The sequence below is a fragment of the Pelobates fuscus genome, chromosome 5, assembly GCF_036172605.1.
Source record: "Pelobates fuscus isolate aPelFus1 chromosome 5, aPelFus1.pri, whole genome shotgun sequence".
Taxonomy (NCBI): Eukaryota; Metazoa; Chordata; class Amphibia; order Anura; family Pelobatidae; genus Pelobates; species Pelobates fuscus.
The window spans coordinates 270,394,343-270,414,495 of NC_086321.1; the positions used below are offsets into that span (position 1 = coordinate 270,394,343).

Below are 20,153 nucleotides of genomic sequence, written 5' to 3' on the forward strand. Positions count from 1 at the left end.
TGATTGGTCAAGAGAATGTGCGGGTGGAGCTTAATATGGGAGGAGTTATGTGCCTATATAAGGAGCCTGCACTATTGTCCGGGGCTCAGAACTTGCTGTATTTTGGTGACATTAGTCCCTCTGAGTCCCGATCGGTGATCCAATAAAGAATCTCTTCCTTCCTGAAGAAACCTGTGTCCATCTCTCTGTGCTTTGCTTCCGTCAGTTTCTCCGGTATCAATAATTCCACTTTATACGTGGATTCCTTGGAGTATGTGTCTGCTGTATGCAACAGCTTTAAAACACAACTCAGGAAAAGGTGCAAAGCCAGTGAACCACTCATGGACAGCTGTTTCGTTGTCAATGCAACTCATCAGCATGAGGTTGGTTACTGGCTTGCTATATAGGCTTGGCGTTAATTGTAAAGTACATACCAATGTAGATGTGATCGGACACAATAAAAAAAAAGAATAATTCTGAAACTTATCATGAAGCCCTCTGGAGTGCAGTTCTTTGGAGAGTTATATATACAAATATTTTTTTTTTAAATGTATATGTATATATGTATGTTTGTATTAGTACATAATTATGTGATTTGGGTTTTTAGTCTGTGATCCAGTTACACAAACTTTAAACCTTTTCAAAGATGGCTTCCATGGCTTCTGATGCTGGTCACGTGGTCTCAGTCACACACCAGCTAGCAAATCCAGACACACAGAATTCGAAATGTCAGGGCGCTCTTTTCCATTGCGCGTAATGTTTCCTGTATACAAACAGGCTGTCTTACAATCGCCTGTTTAAAACTATCCGCATATTATTCCATTTTGTTTACGAAATCTCTTTCATTCTGTTTTCGGATAACACGTACGGAAATTTTACTTCCTTACCTTGATGCTGTGTTACTTGTATTGCTGCCTATAAACATTATCTCGAATCCATACAGACAGGCGCGACTAGGACAGCCCTCATCGAGTTCACAACGTCCAAGCAGGATACCCGGCGCCAAAACAGCGCGCAGCTTGAAGCAGCGGCACGGACTAACTGCCGGGAGAGAGAGAGAGAGAGAGCGCACTCAGGGTGTGTATAGACCGGCATGGGTGACAGTGTCCGTGCTCGGGGTGTATGAGGATTATCCATATACTGTAGATATAGGAGATAGAGGGAATACATATAGGTGTATTGTAGACAGAGACTCCTATCACTCTGAGCCAGCTTGTGTCTGGCTGAGAGTCATGGGAGTTAGTGTGCACAAGGCATCTCCAGCCACATGTCAGCTGACCCTCTCAGCCAATGAATGACCTGCAAACTTGACTTGATAAAAAGTAGAATCCAAATTCCCACTTTGGGCTGTGAGGCACTGTAGGCACCTAGTGTGACCCACATACATGTCACTCCATTCATTGCAAATAGATTGAACTTTAACCATGGGATGTCACCGGGGAACACCGGCGCAATAACTGCTACAGTGACATGAAGTGGTTATGATACTTGCGGTGTCCCTTTTAAAAGACCGCTATAGGCAACCAGAATACTTCGACTCAATGAAGTGGTCTGAGTGCAGTGACCCTGTCGTTTTCCTCCTGCAGTGTAAACCAATGCGCTTTGCATATCTGATAATATTTACATTGTAGTGTTAAATCATACCCCCAGTTGACCCTATTCTGGAGGGTCAGTACCTATTTTGAGCCCCTTATGTCCCTCTTTCTTGGAGTTCCACATTGTTGGTGTGTCTTTGTGTAAAACAGAGCCCTACAGCGGTAATACTCGCAGTAATAATTTCTTTAAACTACAAAAAATGTGTTTACACTCTGTGTAAATAAGATAAATAGTTCTCGTTCTAATTTACATTTTAGTTGCATAAAATGTTGAATAAATTACCTGAAATTTCTCAGAACCACACCTCCACTCTTACTCCTAAAATGAAAGGGTCCATGCTGAGAAGGATGGATAAACAACCTTTAGTGGTTGTCTTTCTGACAGCCACTAAAGGGTGCATCTGCTCCTACAACTGAGTTAGACTGCTTTATGTGACGTTCAATGAACTCACACATTGCATGATGGTGTTGAACTTCCTCTAATGCTTTTTTTATTTATTTATTTAAAAAAAAATCATTTAGGGCAGGCTTCCCCAAACTCCGTCCCTCCAGATGTTGCTGAACTACAACTCCCTTGATTCTATGAATGAAATAGGATGTGAATCATGGGAGTTGTAGTTCAGCAACATCTGGAGGGCCGGAGTTTGGGGAAGCCTGATTTAGGGGACTCTTAATCTAAACAGTGAGTAGTACACTTTTAGGGCTATGAATTCATGTCTGTATTCATAACACTATAGTGTTCCTTTAAAGGGACACTATTGTCGCACAGACCACTTCATCTCATTAAAGTGGTCTGGGTGCAGTGTCCCAGTTACCTTAAAGAAATACTATAGTGTCAGGAATACAAAGCTGTATTCCTGGCACTATTGCTCCCCCTCTCCACCCTACCTTGCACATCCTCCTCCTTGGTGAATAAAGGGTTAAAAAACCCTTTATTTACTTACCTGGTCCCAGCGCCTATGTCCCTCGGCACTAGGTTGACACTTCGCCCCTTCCAACGTCCTGCGACGAGCAGATGCTAATGCTGCAGCAAATGCAAAAAAATATGACCCTGAATGCGTGGATGCCTATAGTGTCCCTTTTAACCCTGTAATTGTAATCATTTCAGTTATTGATAAAATACCTACCAGAAGACCCCTAGAGGCAAGCACTATAGTTTCTCTTTAAGTATTGCAGTTTTTATCCTGGTTGGAGTTATTTGTAACTAATGTTTTTCATTATAGGTGCAAGAGAAGCAGCAGAGATGCACATAAAATCTATTATTTTAGAAGGTTTCAAGTCATATGCCCAGAGGACAGAAATAAATGGATTTGACCCCCTGTTTAATGCCATAACTGGGTTAAATGGTAGTGGCAAGTCCAACATTCTCGATTCCATCTGTTTCTTGCTTGGCATCTCCAATCTGTCACAGGTATGCAAAGGGCTTGGGCAGATATTATAAATTTATGTTGGGCAGGGATCAAAATATCTACTCATGCTCTCACCATGAGCGAGGGAAAACTGAGCCCTGGTGAGGTAGCCAGGATAAAGATGTCTAATTTTACCCATCAATGTAAAATCATTGTGACAGCCTGATGAAACTAAATCTACAGCAGCTTTCGGTATTTTGGCGACATTTGGACCAGAGCTTCTGCCAGTGGGAACATGTCAGGCAACAGATTGCTATATATTTAATCACCAATTAGCTGTGCTCACTGGCAGCTTAAGATGTTACATCCCTCCAGGGTGAACCTCATGGAAACAGCACTGATCTGTATTTGATTACGCAGAACTGTGCAATGTAAGTTAAGATGTGGTAATAGCAAGATGGTTGTGAAATTGACCCTTGGGATGGTAAAGGGGTTGTTGGATGTGACATTATATTGGGAAATAAGGATTCAATAAGTGATATGGTGGAAAAAACAAGGGCTTGAGCAAGCGTGGATACGAGGGATACAGGGAGGAGAGGGAGTGGTTGTAAGTGATATAGGATTGGTGGATGTGACATAGAAAGGTAGAAAACCACATAGGTTATGGTGTGTGGTAACGAGACGAAAGAAGAAGTGATAAAAAAACATGTTCACACAAAAACAAAGGCTCTCCATGTAAAAAATAACACTTTGATGTTTTGATCTTTGATCTGACTGATGGTCCTAAGTAGAAATTTATCCCTTCATTAACACAGTCTAACACTCCAAGACTAAAAAAAACAAAATATTTTTCACACACTTTTTTGGTGTTACTGAAGACTTAATTGTGTTGTGTATGTGTTACATTTATAATAAACTTTGCAACACTAAGATATATTGGATGCCAGCTGTAACTCGTAGTGTTTGTTTTTGGTTTAATATTTTTTCCATTGTTCTCTATATTACTAACTGTAGATGTTTGTGTGCATTTGCTTGCTAGGTGAGAGCTTCCAACTTGCAAGATCTTGTCTACAAAAATGGCCAAGCTGGAATTACCAAAGCCACTGTTTCAATCACCTTTGACAACCATGACAAACAGCAGAGTCCCTTAGGTTTTGAAGCACATGACGAGATTACAGTGACCAGACAGGTAGTTTATCAATATCCAATTAAATATGTTGTTCCCGGTATATCAGTGTTAGGCATGTGCATGGGAAAAATATTCGGTTCGGTTTGGCATTCTGAAATTCGGGATTTTCACAATTCGGCAACTTCGGCACTTTGGAAATTCGGCAACTTCGGCACTTTGGAAATTTGGCAACTTCGACACTTTGGAAATTTGGCAACTTCGACACTTTGGAAATTTGGCAACTTCGACACTTTGGAAATTCGGCAACTTCGACACTTTGGAAATTCGGCAACTTCGACACTTTGGAAATTCGGCAACTTCGACACTTTGGAAATTCGGCAACTTCGGCACCTCGGGACTTCTCTTGCAGCCGCTTGATAGATAACTCCCTAATTCCCACGGTATCAGGGAGTTATCTACCAAAAGGCTGAAAGACCTAAATTGGTCTTTCAGCCAAATTTACTAATACTAAGTAAAAATTACTTAGTATTAGTAAATTTTGCCCCTACTCGCTATATCGCGAGTAGGGGCATGTCTAGTAAACAGTGAGCAGCCTGTGACTGCTCACTGTTTAAAAAAATAATAAAAAATAGTGCCCCCACCCCTGAGCGGCGGGTGGGGGCCCTAAATACTAATAAGGGGGGGGAACCTAATGTCCTCCCCCCTGGCCCCCACCCCTGATCGGCGGGTGGGGGCCCTAAAAACTAATAAGAGGGGGACCTAATGTCTTCCCCCCTGGCCCCCACCCCTGAGCGATGGGTAGGGGCCTTAAACTAGAATAAGGGGGGGGAACCTAGTGTCCTCCCCCCTGGCCCCCACCCCTCAGCGGCGGGTGGGGGCCCTAAATACTAATAAGGGGGGGGGAACCTAATGTCCTCCCTCCTGGCCCCCACCCCCTAATGTCTTCTCCCCCCCCCAGGTGACTAGGGGTCCCCAAACCCCTAGTCACCCCCTCCCCCCCAATAAAAATGATCCCCCTACCTACCCCCCTCACCCTAAAAATAATGAGGGGGGGACCTTTAACTAAGAACCTGTAAAAAAAAAACTTACCATACAACGTTTTCTTTCTTCTAAAATCTTATTTTTTTCAGCCCCAAAAAAGGCCAAATAAAAAACCATAATAACCGACGCAATTATAATAAAAAAAAAAAAACGAGCGCAAAAAAATAATAATCAATTTTCACCCATGGAGGGCTCCGCGCAGACTGAGCTCTGCAGGGCAGGGGGAGGCTTACAAAGCCTTGCCCCGCCCTGCAATTAGGCTCAGAGCACTCTGATTGGTCGGTTTAAGTGGGAGTGCTCTGACAAGTAAATGAAGAGACTGACAATTTTTCCACGCTGTGTAATTTGACTCAACTCTCTGATTGGTGGATTAAGTAACCAATCAGAGAGTTATGAGTCAAATTACACAGCGTGGGAAAATTCCAAAGAACTTTCCCACGCTGTGTAAAATGACACAAAGCACTCTGATTGGTGGATTTCAAACCAACCAATCAGAGTGCTGTGACAGGTAAATGTAGAGACTTACCTGTCAGTCTCTTCATTTACCTGTCAGAGCACTCTGATTGGATGGCTTAAACCCACCAATTAGAGTGCTCTGAGCCTAATTGCAGGGCGGGGCAAGGCTTTATAAGCCTTCCCCTGCCCTGCAGAGCTCAGTCTGCGCGGAGCCCTCCATGGGTGAAGATGGATTTTTTTTTTTTTATAATTGCGTCGGTTATTATGGATTTTTATTTGGCCTTTTTGGGGCTGAAGAAAGAAGATTTTAGAAGAAAGAAAACATTGAATGGTAATTTTTTTTTTTTTTTTTTTTTTTTTATACAGGTTCATAGTTTAAGGTTCCCCCCTCATTATTTTTAGGGTGAGGGGGGTAGGTAGGGGGATCATTTTTATTGGGGGTAGGGGGTGACTAGGGGTTTGGGGACCCCTAGACACCTGGGGGGGGGAGAAGACATTTTTTTAGGGTCCCCACCCGCCGCTCAAGGGTGGGGCCAGGGGGGGAGGACCTTAGGTCCCCCTCCTTATTAGTATTTAGGGCCCCCACCCGCTGCTGAGGGGTGGGGGCAGGACATTAGGTCCCCCCCACGTATTCCAATTTAGGGCCCCCACCCACCGCTCAGGGGGGAGGACATTAGGCCCCCCCCTTATTATAATTTAGGGCCCCAACCCACCGTTCAGGGGTGGGGGCCAGAAGGAGGACATTAGGTCCCCCCCCCCTTATTCTGATTTAGGGCCCCCACCCACCGCTCATGGGTCGGGGCCAGGGGGGAGGACATTAGGTCCCCCCCTAATTCTGATTTAGGGCCCCCACCCACCGCTCAGGGGTGGGGGGCCGGGGGGAGGACAATAGGTCCCCCCCCCTATTATTTTACATTAGGGCCCCCACCCGCCACTCCGGGTTATTTTTTTTTTTTTGGTTACAGTGAGCAGCCACAGGCTGCTCACTGTTTAATAGACATGCCCCTACTCGCGCAATAGCGAGTAGGGGCATAATTTACTAATACTAAGTAATCTTTACTTAGTATTAGTAAATTTGTCTGAAAGACCAATTTAGGTCTTTCAGCCTTTTAGTAGATAGCTCCCTAATACCGTGGGAATTAGGGAGTTATCTACTTATTCATTCCTGTCATTAAACTGACTGGCCAAGTAACTTACATTTTATATGAATGTATGTTACTTGATTGTTGTAAGTGTTGCAAATGCTTACAGGTGAATCCTGGCTATGTTTGTATACTTTTTATTTAAAATTGTATACAGTGCAACATTCTTCTTCTTTCACTGGGTAAGTATATTAGTGCTTAGGCAATACTGTACTTCGGCAACTTCGCCACTTCGGTAATTTTGGCAATTCTGCACTTTTCGGACCGAAACGAATTGCACATGTCTAATCAGTATTGTATGTTTGAAGTTCCAAATCGGGATGCTCATGCCAGTTTTCAAGGACTATCCATTTTACATTATTGGGGGGATTTCCAAATGTGCTGAATCTTGAAAATCTATTTTTTGTATTATATTAGAGTGACTTACTTGGCCTGTATAATTTGTCCTGTCCTTGTGGGTTGAATCTGTCTGATGCTTTAGATTACCACTCTGATAGCACAAGTGAGCTACAATTCTCCACACTGAGCTATCCACAGATGAACTATCTTGTTTCTGAAAAGAGAGTACAGGCAGGGTCCTTGCACCATAACATAAGCTAAGTGAAGTGGTTTTGTTCCTTAGTGACCCTTACAAATATGAAATTGTCAAAACATTTTTTTTTTATAAAAACCAGTATAAATAAAATATAAAGGGAGCCGCTGTCTACAAGTAAAGCAGTAGTAATGGAAAGTAGTGTCTCTAGTATGCCATGATTTTGTCATATATATTTGTTTGCGTAATACATGGCATACATTGAAATAAATCAAGAACCTGTATTATGTTTAGTATAGAAAGAGATTTGCTAAAGGAATTGAAAGTACAAGTTTTATATTGTACTCATCAGCATTTGCATATTATTCTTTAGAGTGGAACTGAATAGCATGTTTCTATGTGACTAAATATATGGGTCAGTAGTCCAAGTGGAGGAACTGACCTAGTTTATTGTTGCTCTTTAAGATCTATTATATTCAAAAGCATTGTGGGTTTGGGCTTTGTGAAGTATAACAGTGCTTGTTAATTATATTAATTAAAATTCTCTATGATAGCTTTACCCAAGTCCGTGACAATCTTCAAATGCTTTGTTTTTTTCAGTTGTGTCAGATAGCTTAACTCCGTTTACATTCATAATGTTTTTCATTTTTAAGGTTGTCATTGGTGGCAGGAACAAATATTTAATCAATGGAGTAAATGCCAACAACACTCGTGTGCAAGATCTTTTCTGCTCTGTCGGCCTCAATGTCAATAATCCTCATTTTCTTATCATGCAGGTAATTATTGCTTTAATAGCAGGGATATCTTGTTGCAAATTGCTATATTGAAAAGCAAAATGCTAAATCCTCACATATGAGCACAAACTAGCAGCGTGTTACATACTACCAGTCTTTAAAAAGTATGGCAGTCACAGGAATCTTATCAGGAACACCATGGCCTTAAATGGGACACTATATATTGACACCTCCCCCATGGCCATCTCTTCAATTTTTTTTTTTTAATTTTTTTTTTATTCCGCTATATCTTCATTTTCTATGTCCCCCCCCCCCCCCCTCTATTAAGTAAGGTACTGAATCATTCCTTTTTAATTTTAAAACACAGACCAGGGGTGCGATATGTTTTATTGTATTTTGACACAGACAATACCTGGATAACATATTGTACTGATATTTGTACCTAAGTGCATTTTATATATATATATATATATATATATATATATATATATATATATATATATATATATATAGCTAAATCCTCCTTAACCACTTAAGGACCAGATGACAGTCTATGCTGTTATGCAGTGCAGGACTTTAATGCCCAATGACGGCTTAGACTGTCATACAATATAAGTACCAGCAAGGGCCCCAGACTGACCTATGCTGTGTTTGCATAGCTCAAAGTGTGTGCTAAAATCAGGATTTTAAATGGGGATGTAATTCCCCATTGTAACAATGCGGTGTAAACAGGGTTAAATCCCACACAAGCTTTGCGATAAAATCCATCACAAACTTTTTGATAATTGGGTAGTCCTTTGTAGGGTAATTTCAATAGTCAAACTGCTATAATGCCCCAATATGAAACTTATCCATCCATAAAAATTCTAACGGTAAAAGCTGAAATGGTCAGGTCTCTTATATGGCATTGTAGTTTCACAGGATAGTGGCAAAGGCATTCATCGGGCATATCGTTGTACTCAGAAGACGTAGCTGAACACAATATGGGATTTGTACAATAGTATCACACACCAGGTTTATGAAATACTTGTTTATATGTGTGTATGTTAAAAACCAGGGGGGAAATACATTTTACTACAATATTTAGTAGAGATTGGCAATTAAATGGCTACATAATAAGTGTCAAAATACCCTTAGATAAATGGCTTATGATGTCTACTTTATGTAAATATATCCTTTTATGTGGAAATTTTTTCTGTGATGGGTACTAAACTTATAAGACAAATATCAAATTCTAAAATCGCAATGTAAAGGGGGGGAGGGGGGGAGGGGCGGCGCATTTGTTTGTTTTTTAAATATAATTTTTTTTTTTACATTTTGTTTTAGTCCCCCCTTCATGCTTCTTACCTGGCCAGGGAGGAGGGAGATGGCATGGACTGTGCAGAGTGGGCCAAGCAACACTATTACTTCCCTTCCCAGCAGCTCCCCTGTCTAACTCTCGCTGGGGGCGCTTCCAGAATTGTAATAGACTTTTGGTCTGTAACAGACTTTTGGTCTGTAACCCGACCCTGGTCGTCCTCACGCTGTGGATGAGGACCTCCAGCGTCAGATTTTTCCCCATAGGAAAGCATTGGTTCAATGCTTTCCTTCGGGGAGGTCAGATGCATGTGCGGCAAATGCCACGCATGCGCATTAGACCCCGCTCGTCACAGGACGGAGTAGGGGCAGAGCTTCGACCCATCGCCAAGAGACATCGGCACTGGGATAAAATAAGTAAAGGGATTTTAACTCTGTATCTACTGGGTGGGAGGGGGGAGGCAGAGGGATCGGAAGTGCCAGGAATACAGCTTTGTATTCCTGGCACTACAGTATCTCTTTAACCCCTTAAGGACACATGACGTGTGTGACACGTCATGATTCCCTTTTATTCCAGAAGTTTGGTCCTTAAGGGGTTAAAGGCTGAAAATATAGTCTCCCTACCTTTAGTACTTCACAGAAGCTGCTGAAGGCTCTGTGGCTTGCTTACCAGTTGGCAGGTTTCCATGTTTTTGGATTCCTTCTCTCTTTTTTCTTGTATTTGTTTGCTCTCAAATAATTTGTCGTTTTTACTTTTGTTTTAATTTTTTTTTTATGTATTATTTTTAGGGTCGAATTACTAAAGTCCTGAATATGAAGCCTCCAGAGGTATTGTGTTCCTGTGGTATATGTCTGATCTTTATTAAAGTTACAGTATACAGAGTTGTTTTGTCTTGCTCTCACCTGGTAATTAGCAGCTTTGTTTTGAGATTTAAAAAAAAACCAAAACATTTTAGTTACATGACTCTTTGTGATGCTATGGAGATATTTGGTCAGAAGAACTCAATAAATCTAAGAACCGCAAATTGTGGTGGGTGGAGGGTCTTTCAGTTGTAGATATGCTTATAATGTAAACTTTTCAGTTCTGTCTATTATTATTTTTTTTATTTTTTTTGATTCATAACTTCATAGCATATTCTAATAATATGGGAGCTGTTTTTAATGCTACACTTATTATAATGCATAAATATATTTTCTACATTAAGGCATCACTAACAATTTTAGATAGCATCTTTATTCCAATACTAAATGGCATCTTGAATCTATATTTTCTTTTATTTAGAGTCCCTGTCAGCTCCGAAAATATAAGGATTGGTATTGGATTAGATTATACTTTTCTAAAGTTCATGGTTGCCAGAAATTGAACCTGGCTGACAGTGCAGGGCTGCTGTGCATGGCTTTATTGCTGAATGGATGGGTGCATGAAAAAAATATTTCTGACAACCACCTCGTATTTCATGTGCCAAGCAGCTAGGCATCTTGGCACCAGGAATGTACTACGGTACATTAGTTAGAATAAGTGTGTGTGTGTGTGTGTGTGTGTGTGTGTATTCATATGTATAGATATTATACACCAACACTAACTCACTCATGGAAATAAAGTACAACCTCTTCTGTGATTTTACATATGAGGACATTAGAAACCTCTGTTCCTTAGTAGTTTTTAAACTGTGTCTTAGCAGGTCTTAAAATTAGGAAAATACAACCACAGATGAACAACAACACGTTACATATTACACAGTGTCATGATTTGGGCTAAATATATGTATCTCTAATGTAAATTTAACATTTGGATGACTTGAGTTCCATTAAGGTTCTGTCAGTTAAAACATAGTGAATGGTGTCATGCAGTTTTGTGCATATTCTTGTTAGCAGAATAACAGGATACAACTGTACAGTGTAATGGTCTTTCCACTAAATTGCACCCTATTAATGTTGTTACAGATTCTAGCTATGATTGAAGAAGCTGCTGGTACCAGGATGTATGAATGTAAGAAACTTGCTGCTCAAAAAACAATTGAGAAGAAAGAAGCCAAGCTTAAGGAAATACAGACGGTAAATCCTTATTAATATTTATCAATTAAGTCAGTTTGAGTCAAATACAGATTACCAGCCACTTGTGTACTTCACAAAGGCACTCACTGTACCATCACCACTACAGCTAAATGTATTGCATTACTCACACCACAGGAAGGCCTTTGGTGCCTCTGGAGCACCATTACAACACTCAAAAACAATTTGACACCCATGGGGAGTATGGAAACCAAGGCCTAACAAAGCAATAAGCTGTTATCCCACATATCGGTTGCTTGTATTAATTGGTATTGCTTTTATTGGACAAACTCATTTTTATAATTGCACTTTTAATTGTAGAACTCGAATCATCGATCCTATGTTACACATAATCTTATGTTTTATATATTCGTTTCTTCTTGTTGTTAATGTAGATTCTGGAAGAAGAAATCACTCCAACCATCCACAAACTAAAAGAGGTAAGTGATCAAATCAGAGAGAATATTTAAAAACATGGGCCATTTGTCTTTTATTTACAGGGACAACTAGCCTTATTTTGGAAACCTTTCTTCTAAAAACCATTACTACTGGCTGTAATGATTGTAATTTACGAAAACGTCAGACTACACCCGCATTATTATTTCTAATGTCTTTTTGTCAGTTGATGGCATATGTTCCCTTTCTAGCATTTTAGTTCTGGTTGCAGATTATTGTATAACATTGTTTTGCTGTGACTCTGTAACTTTAACATACTTTTACAGACAAATGGCCTATTTGTATTTGTTATAATTGTTCCACCTATATAATGTTTTAAAACACCTTACATTTTAAATACGTGTTACTTGGTGGCACAAGACCTTGATACGATTACTAATGTCCTTTGCATTCTTTTCTTTGTTTCCTTTTGATAGGAAAGGTCTTCTTACTTGGAGTACCAGAAGATCATGCGAGAAATAGAACATTTAAGTCGTCTCTATGTTGCCTACCAGTTTGTTTGTGCTGAAGAGACCAAAGTGCGCTCTGCAGAAGAACTAAATGAAATGCAGGAATCAATACTTAAACTTAAGGAAACCATGGCAGAGAATGAGAGAAAAGTGAAGGAGCTAGCCAATGAAATCTCACAGATTGAGAAAACGAGAGATCAGGTATGTATTTTCTCTGAACTGTCATTAAAGTAAACTAAAATTAAAGGGACACTATAGTCACCAGAACAACTACAGCTTATTGAATTTGTTCTGGTGAGTAGAATCATTGCCTTCAGCCTTTTTGGTGTAAACACTGTATTTTCAGAGAAAATGCAGTGTTTACATTACAGCCTAGTGATAACTTCACTGGCCACTCCTCAGATGGCTGTTAGAGATCCTTTCTGGGTCAATGCATCCAAACTCCACCCGCTGACAGTGCACCCACTGCATGCAGACTCTGAACTTTTTTCATAGAGATGCATTGATTCTATTCATCTCTATGAGGAGATGCTGATTGGCCAGGGCTGTGTTTGACTTGTGCTGGCTCTGCCCCTGATCTGCCTTTTTGTCAGTCTCAGCCAATCCTATGGGGAAGCATTGTGATTGAATCAGGCTACCACTTCTGCTGATGTCAGCAGACAGTGGGCAGGTCAAAGGAAACCGTGACAAAGCAAGCAGCTCCAGACTTGAATACAAGTAAGATTTTACTATATTTAGGGAGACAAGAGGGGACCAAGGTGGCTAGATGGTGGTTTTAACCCTATAGGATCAGGAATACATGTTTGTGTTTCTGACCCTAAATGTTTTCGCATGTACTTATATGAAATTTAGAAAATCGCAAATGATTCTGACACGTGGGTTGGAGTATTTGCTTTTTTACAGAATTTATCCTCTTTGAGGTAATGGCTTGCATGGTAGTTCCCAAACTCCAGAGCAAGAGAGTGAATGGGGGTATATTATAACCTGCAGCTCTTCCTCCTTGGGCTTCTGTCTTCCAGTTTCTGGCAGATGAAACTGAGCCGTGCCATTGCTTGTGCCCCGAGCCGTGCCATTGCTGCATGGGAGTAGAAAACAGGCCTCCTCTTTAGATATTTTTTTCTGCATGTGTAATAAGAGGTCTTATCAGTTGTTACTAAAAACAAAATAGCAAGCTGCAAACCATGGGAGGAACAGTTTGAAGCTCTGTTTTTGTCTCCTTATTTTGTCAAACCACTACATAAGACAAATTAGCCTCTACGTTGTCATAAAATGTGTTTGTGTTAAAAACATGAGTTAAAAAGCAATAAACCTAAAATGCAAAACAAATATATAAACAACTGTATACTAAATTCTAAAACAACCTTCTGTAACACCAAACATAATCTTACCTTTTGTACGAAGTTCTAAAATAATTTGCCTGCACTACAGTTCCTTCAAAAAAGTAATTCCTAAAAAGGCCACCAAGTAAACATAAGTGTCCACTAGGGATCGACCAATATAGATTTTTTTTAGAGCCGATACCGATAATCTATGAACTTTCAGGCCGATAGCCGATAACTTGCCGATATTCTGTACATTTACCATTTTGAAAAAATAAACTAATTCTAAAGGTAAATGCACATAATATACATGCCACATGTAATGGATGAAGTGTTTAGACAGGGGAGCTGTGTGTGTTTGTGTAGTGTGTGTGTAGTGGATGCAGTGTGTGTGTGTGTGTGTGTATATAATGAATGCAAAGTGTGTTTTTGTAGTGTTTGTGTAGTGTGTGTGTGTGTATGTATATATATATATATATATATAGTGAATGCAGAGTGTGTTTGTGTAGTGAATGCAGAGTGTGTTTGTGTAGTGTGTATAGTGAATGCAAAGTGTGTTTGTGTAGTGTGTATAGTGAATGCAGAGTGTGTTTGTGTAGTGTGTGTATAGTGAATGCAGAGTGTGTTTGTGTAGTGTGTGTATAGTGAATGCAGAGTGTGTTTGTGTAGTGTGTGTATAGTGAATGCAGAGTGTGTTTGTGTAGTGTGTGTATAGTGAATGCAGAGTGTGTTTGTGTAGTGTGTGTATAGTGAATGCAGAGTGTGTTTGTGTAGTGTGTGTATAGTGAATGCAGAGTGTGTTTGTGTAGTGTGTGTATAGTGAATGCAGAGTGTGTTTGTATAGTGAATGCAGAGTGTGTTTGTATAGTGAATGCAGAGTGTGTTTGTATAGTGAATGCAGAGTGTGTTTGTATAGTGAATGCAGAGTGTGTTTGTATAGTGAATGCAGAGTGTGTTTGTATAGTGAATGCAGAGTGTGTTTGTGTAGTGTGTATAGTGAATGCAGAGTGTGTTTGTGTAGTGTGTATAGTGAATGCAGAGTGTGTTTGTGCAGTGTGTATAGTGAATGCAGAGTGTGTTTGTGCAGTGTGTGTATATAATGCAGTGTGTGTAATGATGTAATTTGTGTAAAATAGGGGGGGGCGGCATATATTATTTATTTATTTTTTTATATTTAAATGTTTTTTTGTTGTTATTTTTAGTCCCCCCTCCCTGCTTCTTACCAGGGAGGGGGGATATAGTATTCCCTGGTGGTCTGGTGGCTTGTTAAGTACTGGGGGGGCCGCAGGAAGCTGTTTCTTACCTTTCTTGCAGCTCCCCAGTGTAAATCTTGCGGTCCTTAGTGCCGTGTTAACCCGTGGCAACGCTCTGCGGCCGCAGGACTCGCAAGATTGTCACTGGGGAGCTGGAGGAGCTGTTGGAAAGGTAAGAAACAGCTTGCTGCGACCCCCCCCCCCCCCCCCCCAGGACCGACGTGCTTGTAATGAGCCTGGCGGTCCTAGGAGATATTCTCGTCAATATCAGTATCTCTATTGGCCGATACCGATATTGCCGAAAATACAGAATATCGGCCGATTATATTGGTAAAACAGATAATCGGTCAATCCCTAGTGTCCACAAAAACATTCTTTAAAGGAATCCACTGCAAGGCTCCATAAGCTTACAGCTGTGTTGCTTGATAAAATATGTTCATCAGTTAGGAAGCAGGCCTCAATAGATAGTAAATACATTATGTTTTGGGACTAACATCTAATGCGCACCTTTTTTGGAAAATGAAGTTTCCAAAATTTTAATGCATATTAGATTCGATGGCTCATTGCATTCGGGACAAAATTTTCCGGTATATTTCGTTCCGGCAAATTAAAACTGGTGAATTCAAACAGGCACATTGCATTCCTGAATGAGGGGTTAAGGAATAAACATATTCATTGTAGCACAATGTTGTATAGCAGTTTCTTCTTGTGTAAATGTGCATTACATTCACCAGTAAAAAACAAAACAAAACATTTTTCAGGTTGAAAAATGTGAGGTGCACACTGGATTCGAGTAAATACGGTATTTAACACAATATTGCATTTGTTTAATAAAAAATAGCACACAGATTTAAAAACTTACAGTTTAAACATATGACATGTTCAATCAAGTGTTGGATGCCAGCAGAGAACCATATCACCAGTCTGTGTCTCATACCTTTTCACCTCAAAGTGCGCACTATACTGTGATCGCCATCTGTTTTGCTTTGGTCCAGTTTGAGAATACACTTCAAAACTTTCTCAATGTGTTTCTACTGACTGGCAGTATTTCTCATATTTTGGTTACGGTACCCCAAGATAACATATACGTCCCATTCAGTTATGAAAATCTGAAATCTATCATCTGACATGTTTTACAGTCTGTTTCCCTTTGCTCCGTGTTAGAAGCAAATTGCACAGCACAAAAACAAAATCCTGGTAGAATATCTTAAAAGCCATATACATAAATTATCACAAAGAAAAAAAAATGATAAAGGCAAAGTCAACATACAACACATATCACCCTTAAATTCTGCACTATAACATTTTCTCCTTTTTAATATTAACCTATATGGTAATCGGTTATAGTTGTTTAATTAGAGCATACATTGTTGAACCTTATTTTTTTATTATGGATGGATAGAAGTTGCATAATTAAATATTCAATATCTATTTTGCGGCTTAAATTAATCCATAGTTTTCCTAAGTATAATTGCAGAGTTGAACCTAACCGCACTTGAAAACGCTCTCAAATCTAACGCGAATCTTAAGCCTTTAAAAAAAAAAAAAAAAAAAAAAAAGTACCTTTTCTTACTAATACTGTCTCTTTTTGTTGTGACAGAAGCAACTTTTTTTAATGGAATAACTAATAATTGATGTTAATGAGTTAATTTTTAAACCTTGCTCCAGTAAAATAGCTTGGCTAATGATTCTCATATAAGAGCTAATTTTTCGGTTGCAGGAAGTTGGAGGACAACTGCGTATATTAGAAGAAACCCTCTCTGAGGCACAGAGAACTGATGCCAAGGCACAAAGCACCCTGGACCTCAAGAAACAAAATATTAAAGCTGAAGAGAAAAAACGCAAGGAGTTAGTGAAGAGCATGGACGAGGTGAGCAAAGCTGTAATTTGGAATTTATCAGTAACTTATTCACTCAATCACTTTTCTTACCATCATTTCAAGCGCACTATCTAGCACCATTTATCGCAAGAGGCAGAAATTCTAATTGATCAGACCTATATTAATATATAATAATATTACGGCCTATATTTGATATTTTTTGATAAATGTTGAAAATTATTTCATATTTAGAAAAAAATATTTTAACATTTTATTTAAATATATGTAAATTATATATTTTTTAAAGTTTTAATAAAAAACATTATTTTAAAAGTTTATCAAAAAATAATAAAATCATTGAAAAAAAAAATCCAAAAATATTAAATTGAAGTCTAAATATTTAATTTGCTTTGCCCTTAAAATGTTTTATTAAAAACCTGCAGTGTCATATTAGAGTTTCTCTTTGTATCAGTTTAAAGGGTTACTGCTATCAAAAAACAGTAGAAGTCCCTGTTTTTGGCCAGAGCAACCCTTTGTGTCCCATTCCCCAATGGGGCGGAAAAAAAATATAGAATATAGCTACAACTTGCCTCAATTCGAATGCCAAAATATCACTGCATCCTGTTCCTCCTCCCCTAACTTTAGGGTGCCAGGGAGGGCGGGCTAAGGAGAGAACATGGGAGGCACAGAGGAGAAGGGCATGCTGGCGTCAAACACCAAATTGGCACAGAATTCACATTATGTACCTAGGTTTCTGTTCCATGCTTGCTAATAACGTGACTGGAGGTGGAGTTACTCTTTGGAAAGTAGAGGTGTTAAACTCTGTACTCCGCGTTTCATAGCGAAATACTTTACATACAGGCACATAATCACTTCAAACTAATGAGGTGGTCATGGTGCTTGTGATAACCCTATAACTGGTAATGGTATTTAACAGCTTGATATTTCTTTTCTTAGATTGTTTTGTTTTTTTTCTTGTAAAGGATGCCAACGCTTTGGGTGGCAAAGAGAAAGAAGTTAAGAAAATAACAGACAGTCTGAGCACGTTTCAGGAAGCATGTCAGAAGGACGCCGAGGGTTTCGCTTCTGCCCAGCAACATTTCAATGCTGTCTCTGCAGGGCTTTCTAGTAATGAGGATGGTGAAGAGGCTACTCTGGCTGGGCAAATGATGACATGCAAAAATGAAATAAGTAAAGCGGAGACGGAGGCTAAACAGGTACCTTGAGACCTTGTGCAGAAAAAGTCTCTCTTTGCATTGAGGGCAAACAATATAAGTCAAGGTGTTTTAGCCATGTCATGGTCCATTGCACGACTCTACAGACCTCGAATCTTAATTTCAGAATTGCACATTCTTTTACAGTGCCAGAGAATTTTAAGCAATATGTTAATTTAATACATTTTCCACATTTTTTTAAAACTTAAAAGTATTTAGATATATTGTGCACACCAAGACAGTGCTGGAGTCCTTTCTTAGTAGAGGTAGCAAGAAAGTCATTTACATGATAGCATCCTTTTTTCCTGTACACCGAAACCTGCAATGAGATGAAATATTTGATTATTTTCATATTCTTTACTATTTCAAGTAATACTTAAATGCTGCACAACCTTATAGTGTCATTAACGTTGATCTCTCCTGAGCAGGATTGGCTGTGTCTGTGTATAGCTTTTTGTTTGAGCCATATCTTCTCTTATTTACACAAGTACTTTTAAAACTGTTACCGACTATACAGCTCAAACCAGGCAAGTTATTTTGCCCATAGCTGGTTAGTGTGTTTTATTGGTGCACACATGCCCGACGTGTTTGTTTTTTAAATTGTTGCACTCCTACTTCAGGCCCAAATGAAGCTCAAACATGCCCAGCAGGAGCTGAAAACTAAGCAGGCTGAAGTCAAGAAGATGGACAGTGGTTACAAGAAAGACAATGAAACATTTGAAGCAGTGAAGAAGAATAAAGAAAAGCTGGAAGCAGAAATGAAGAAATTGAGCTATGAGGGTATGTTTTGATTAAAAGCAGTGATGATTGTTGATTCATTTGCTGATTTGTTATTCATTCACTTGATGAGAATCGATCATTGGCCTCAACAAATTACTACTCATACCGGCTTATTCATTAAGTGAGAATTTGAGTTGAATCCAAAGTGAATTTCAAATTTAAGGTGAAAATAGCCAAATTAGAAGAATTCTGTAGGCCAGCTATGCTTTCAGTTTAGCTACTCTGGCCTTACATTTGCAATTCACTTTGAATTCTCACTTTAGTAAATAACGGACAGATTTTTATGAATATTATTCAAGAAAATTAATTTGCTCAAATGATTGATCTAATATTCCCATTACTCATAAAAAAAGCTGAAATAGATTAAAACAAAAGTCCTCCTAAGTGTGAAAAACATATATGCAGAAATAGGTTATTTGTGGATATGGTTTAACCGATATGGATATATTTACTTAGAAGTGAAAATGCCCAGGTTTGATATATAATTGAATAGTTAAATGTACAATGTGCTATGGTGTATGTTCATTCATTGCAGATAGGGCTTTTACGTTACTGCTGTAGAAGCCATATTCACCAATTTGAAACACATTCTCCAAGTAATGGTTTCTCCGTTTTATCACCATTAACAATTGAATTGATAACTTAACAATACTTTATTTTAATAAAATCCTTTAAAACAATGCACCTTGTTAATATTTATCCAAACCGAGATGTTTGCAGATCCTTTTTTAATAGATTACCTTTTATTGGCAGATGGGAAAGAAGAGTTGCTTTTAGAAAGGCGCAGGGAACTCTCCCGTAATGTAAACAGACTTCGAGAGGCATACGAGTCCCTGATGGCACGATACTCCAGCCTTAACTTTGAATACAGGTATGGTAGACATCCTAATATTCCTCCAAATATGCAAAACATATAGATATAGATAGGTATCACAGTATATTGAATTTCTTCTGTATGATGGTTATGTATCGCTATCTGTTGTACATAGTCAAACTGTTTAAGGACCAAAGCAACTTGAGCTTAATGAAGTGGTTTTGGTGTATAGATCAGTCCCCACTGTTCAATTATCTTCCATTTAGGAATTTAAATCCTTATTGTTTTTGCTGCCCAAGCTACACCTCTCTTAACTGAAACTCGCACAGCCTACACACTTCCTGAAAGAGTCTGACATTAGCTTCCCTTATTGAGGGAGCCTGCAATAGCCTTTTGTGTGTAATTTTGTAAAATGAATGCTGTGCTGTAAGATTAATGAAAATGACACTATTTATTTCCTGTCATAGTGGCTGTATACCTGGTTATTTACTCTGTAATTGACAGCTGTCAGTCAAATAGTAAAAGTTGGACAAAATAGTTTCAGAATTTTAAAACTTTGTTTTTTTCTTTGGGTGTACTTCTAAAAGCATCTTACTAAAGCTGCAGATCACTTGTTTGCAGCCTTTGCAATTCATATTATTTTGCAATCCCTAGTCCAATCAGAGGCTTCCTGCTGTGCTCATAGCTTTCTAATGCTTCTTAATGAGCTTCGATACAGGTCCTTGAGAGAGATGGTAGGAATTT

At 39.1% G+C, this 20,153-nt stretch overlaps 1 protein-coding gene across 3 annotated transcripts in view; it reads left to right on the forward strand.

The window, feature by feature from the left end:
* The first annotated feature begins 946 nt into the window (after positions 1-946).
* Positions 947-20,153, forward strand: part of SMC2 (structural maintenance of chromosomes 2) — a 446,565-nt gene continuing 427,358 nt past the window's right edge. For 2 of the 3 annotated variants that reach the window (XR_010090895.1, XM_063455288.1), the window contains exons 1-12: positions 947-1,060; positions 2,798-2,985; positions 3,963-4,112; positions 7,877-7,999; positions 10,043-10,081; positions 11,198-11,308; positions 11,701-11,745; positions 12,178-12,411; positions 16,503-16,652; positions 17,585-17,818; positions 18,436-18,595; positions 19,349-19,466. Coding sequence is in view for 2 of the 3 variants with exons in the window: in XM_063455288.1 (XP_063311358.1) it covers positions 2,818-2,985; positions 3,963-4,112; positions 7,877-7,999; positions 10,043-10,081; positions 11,198-11,308; positions 11,701-11,745; positions 12,178-12,411; positions 16,503-16,652; positions 17,585-17,818; positions 18,436-18,595; positions 19,349-19,466 (1,532 nt within the window). In the remaining variant the exon portion in view is untranslated. The remainder of the gene's footprint in view (positions 1,061-2,797; positions 2,986-3,962; positions 4,113-7,876; positions 8,000-10,042; positions 10,082-11,197; positions 11,309-11,700; positions 11,746-12,177; positions 12,412-16,502; positions 16,653-17,584; positions 17,819-18,435; positions 18,596-19,348; positions 19,467-20,153) is intronic. The other variant, XM_063455289.1, reaches the window with a different exon arrangement.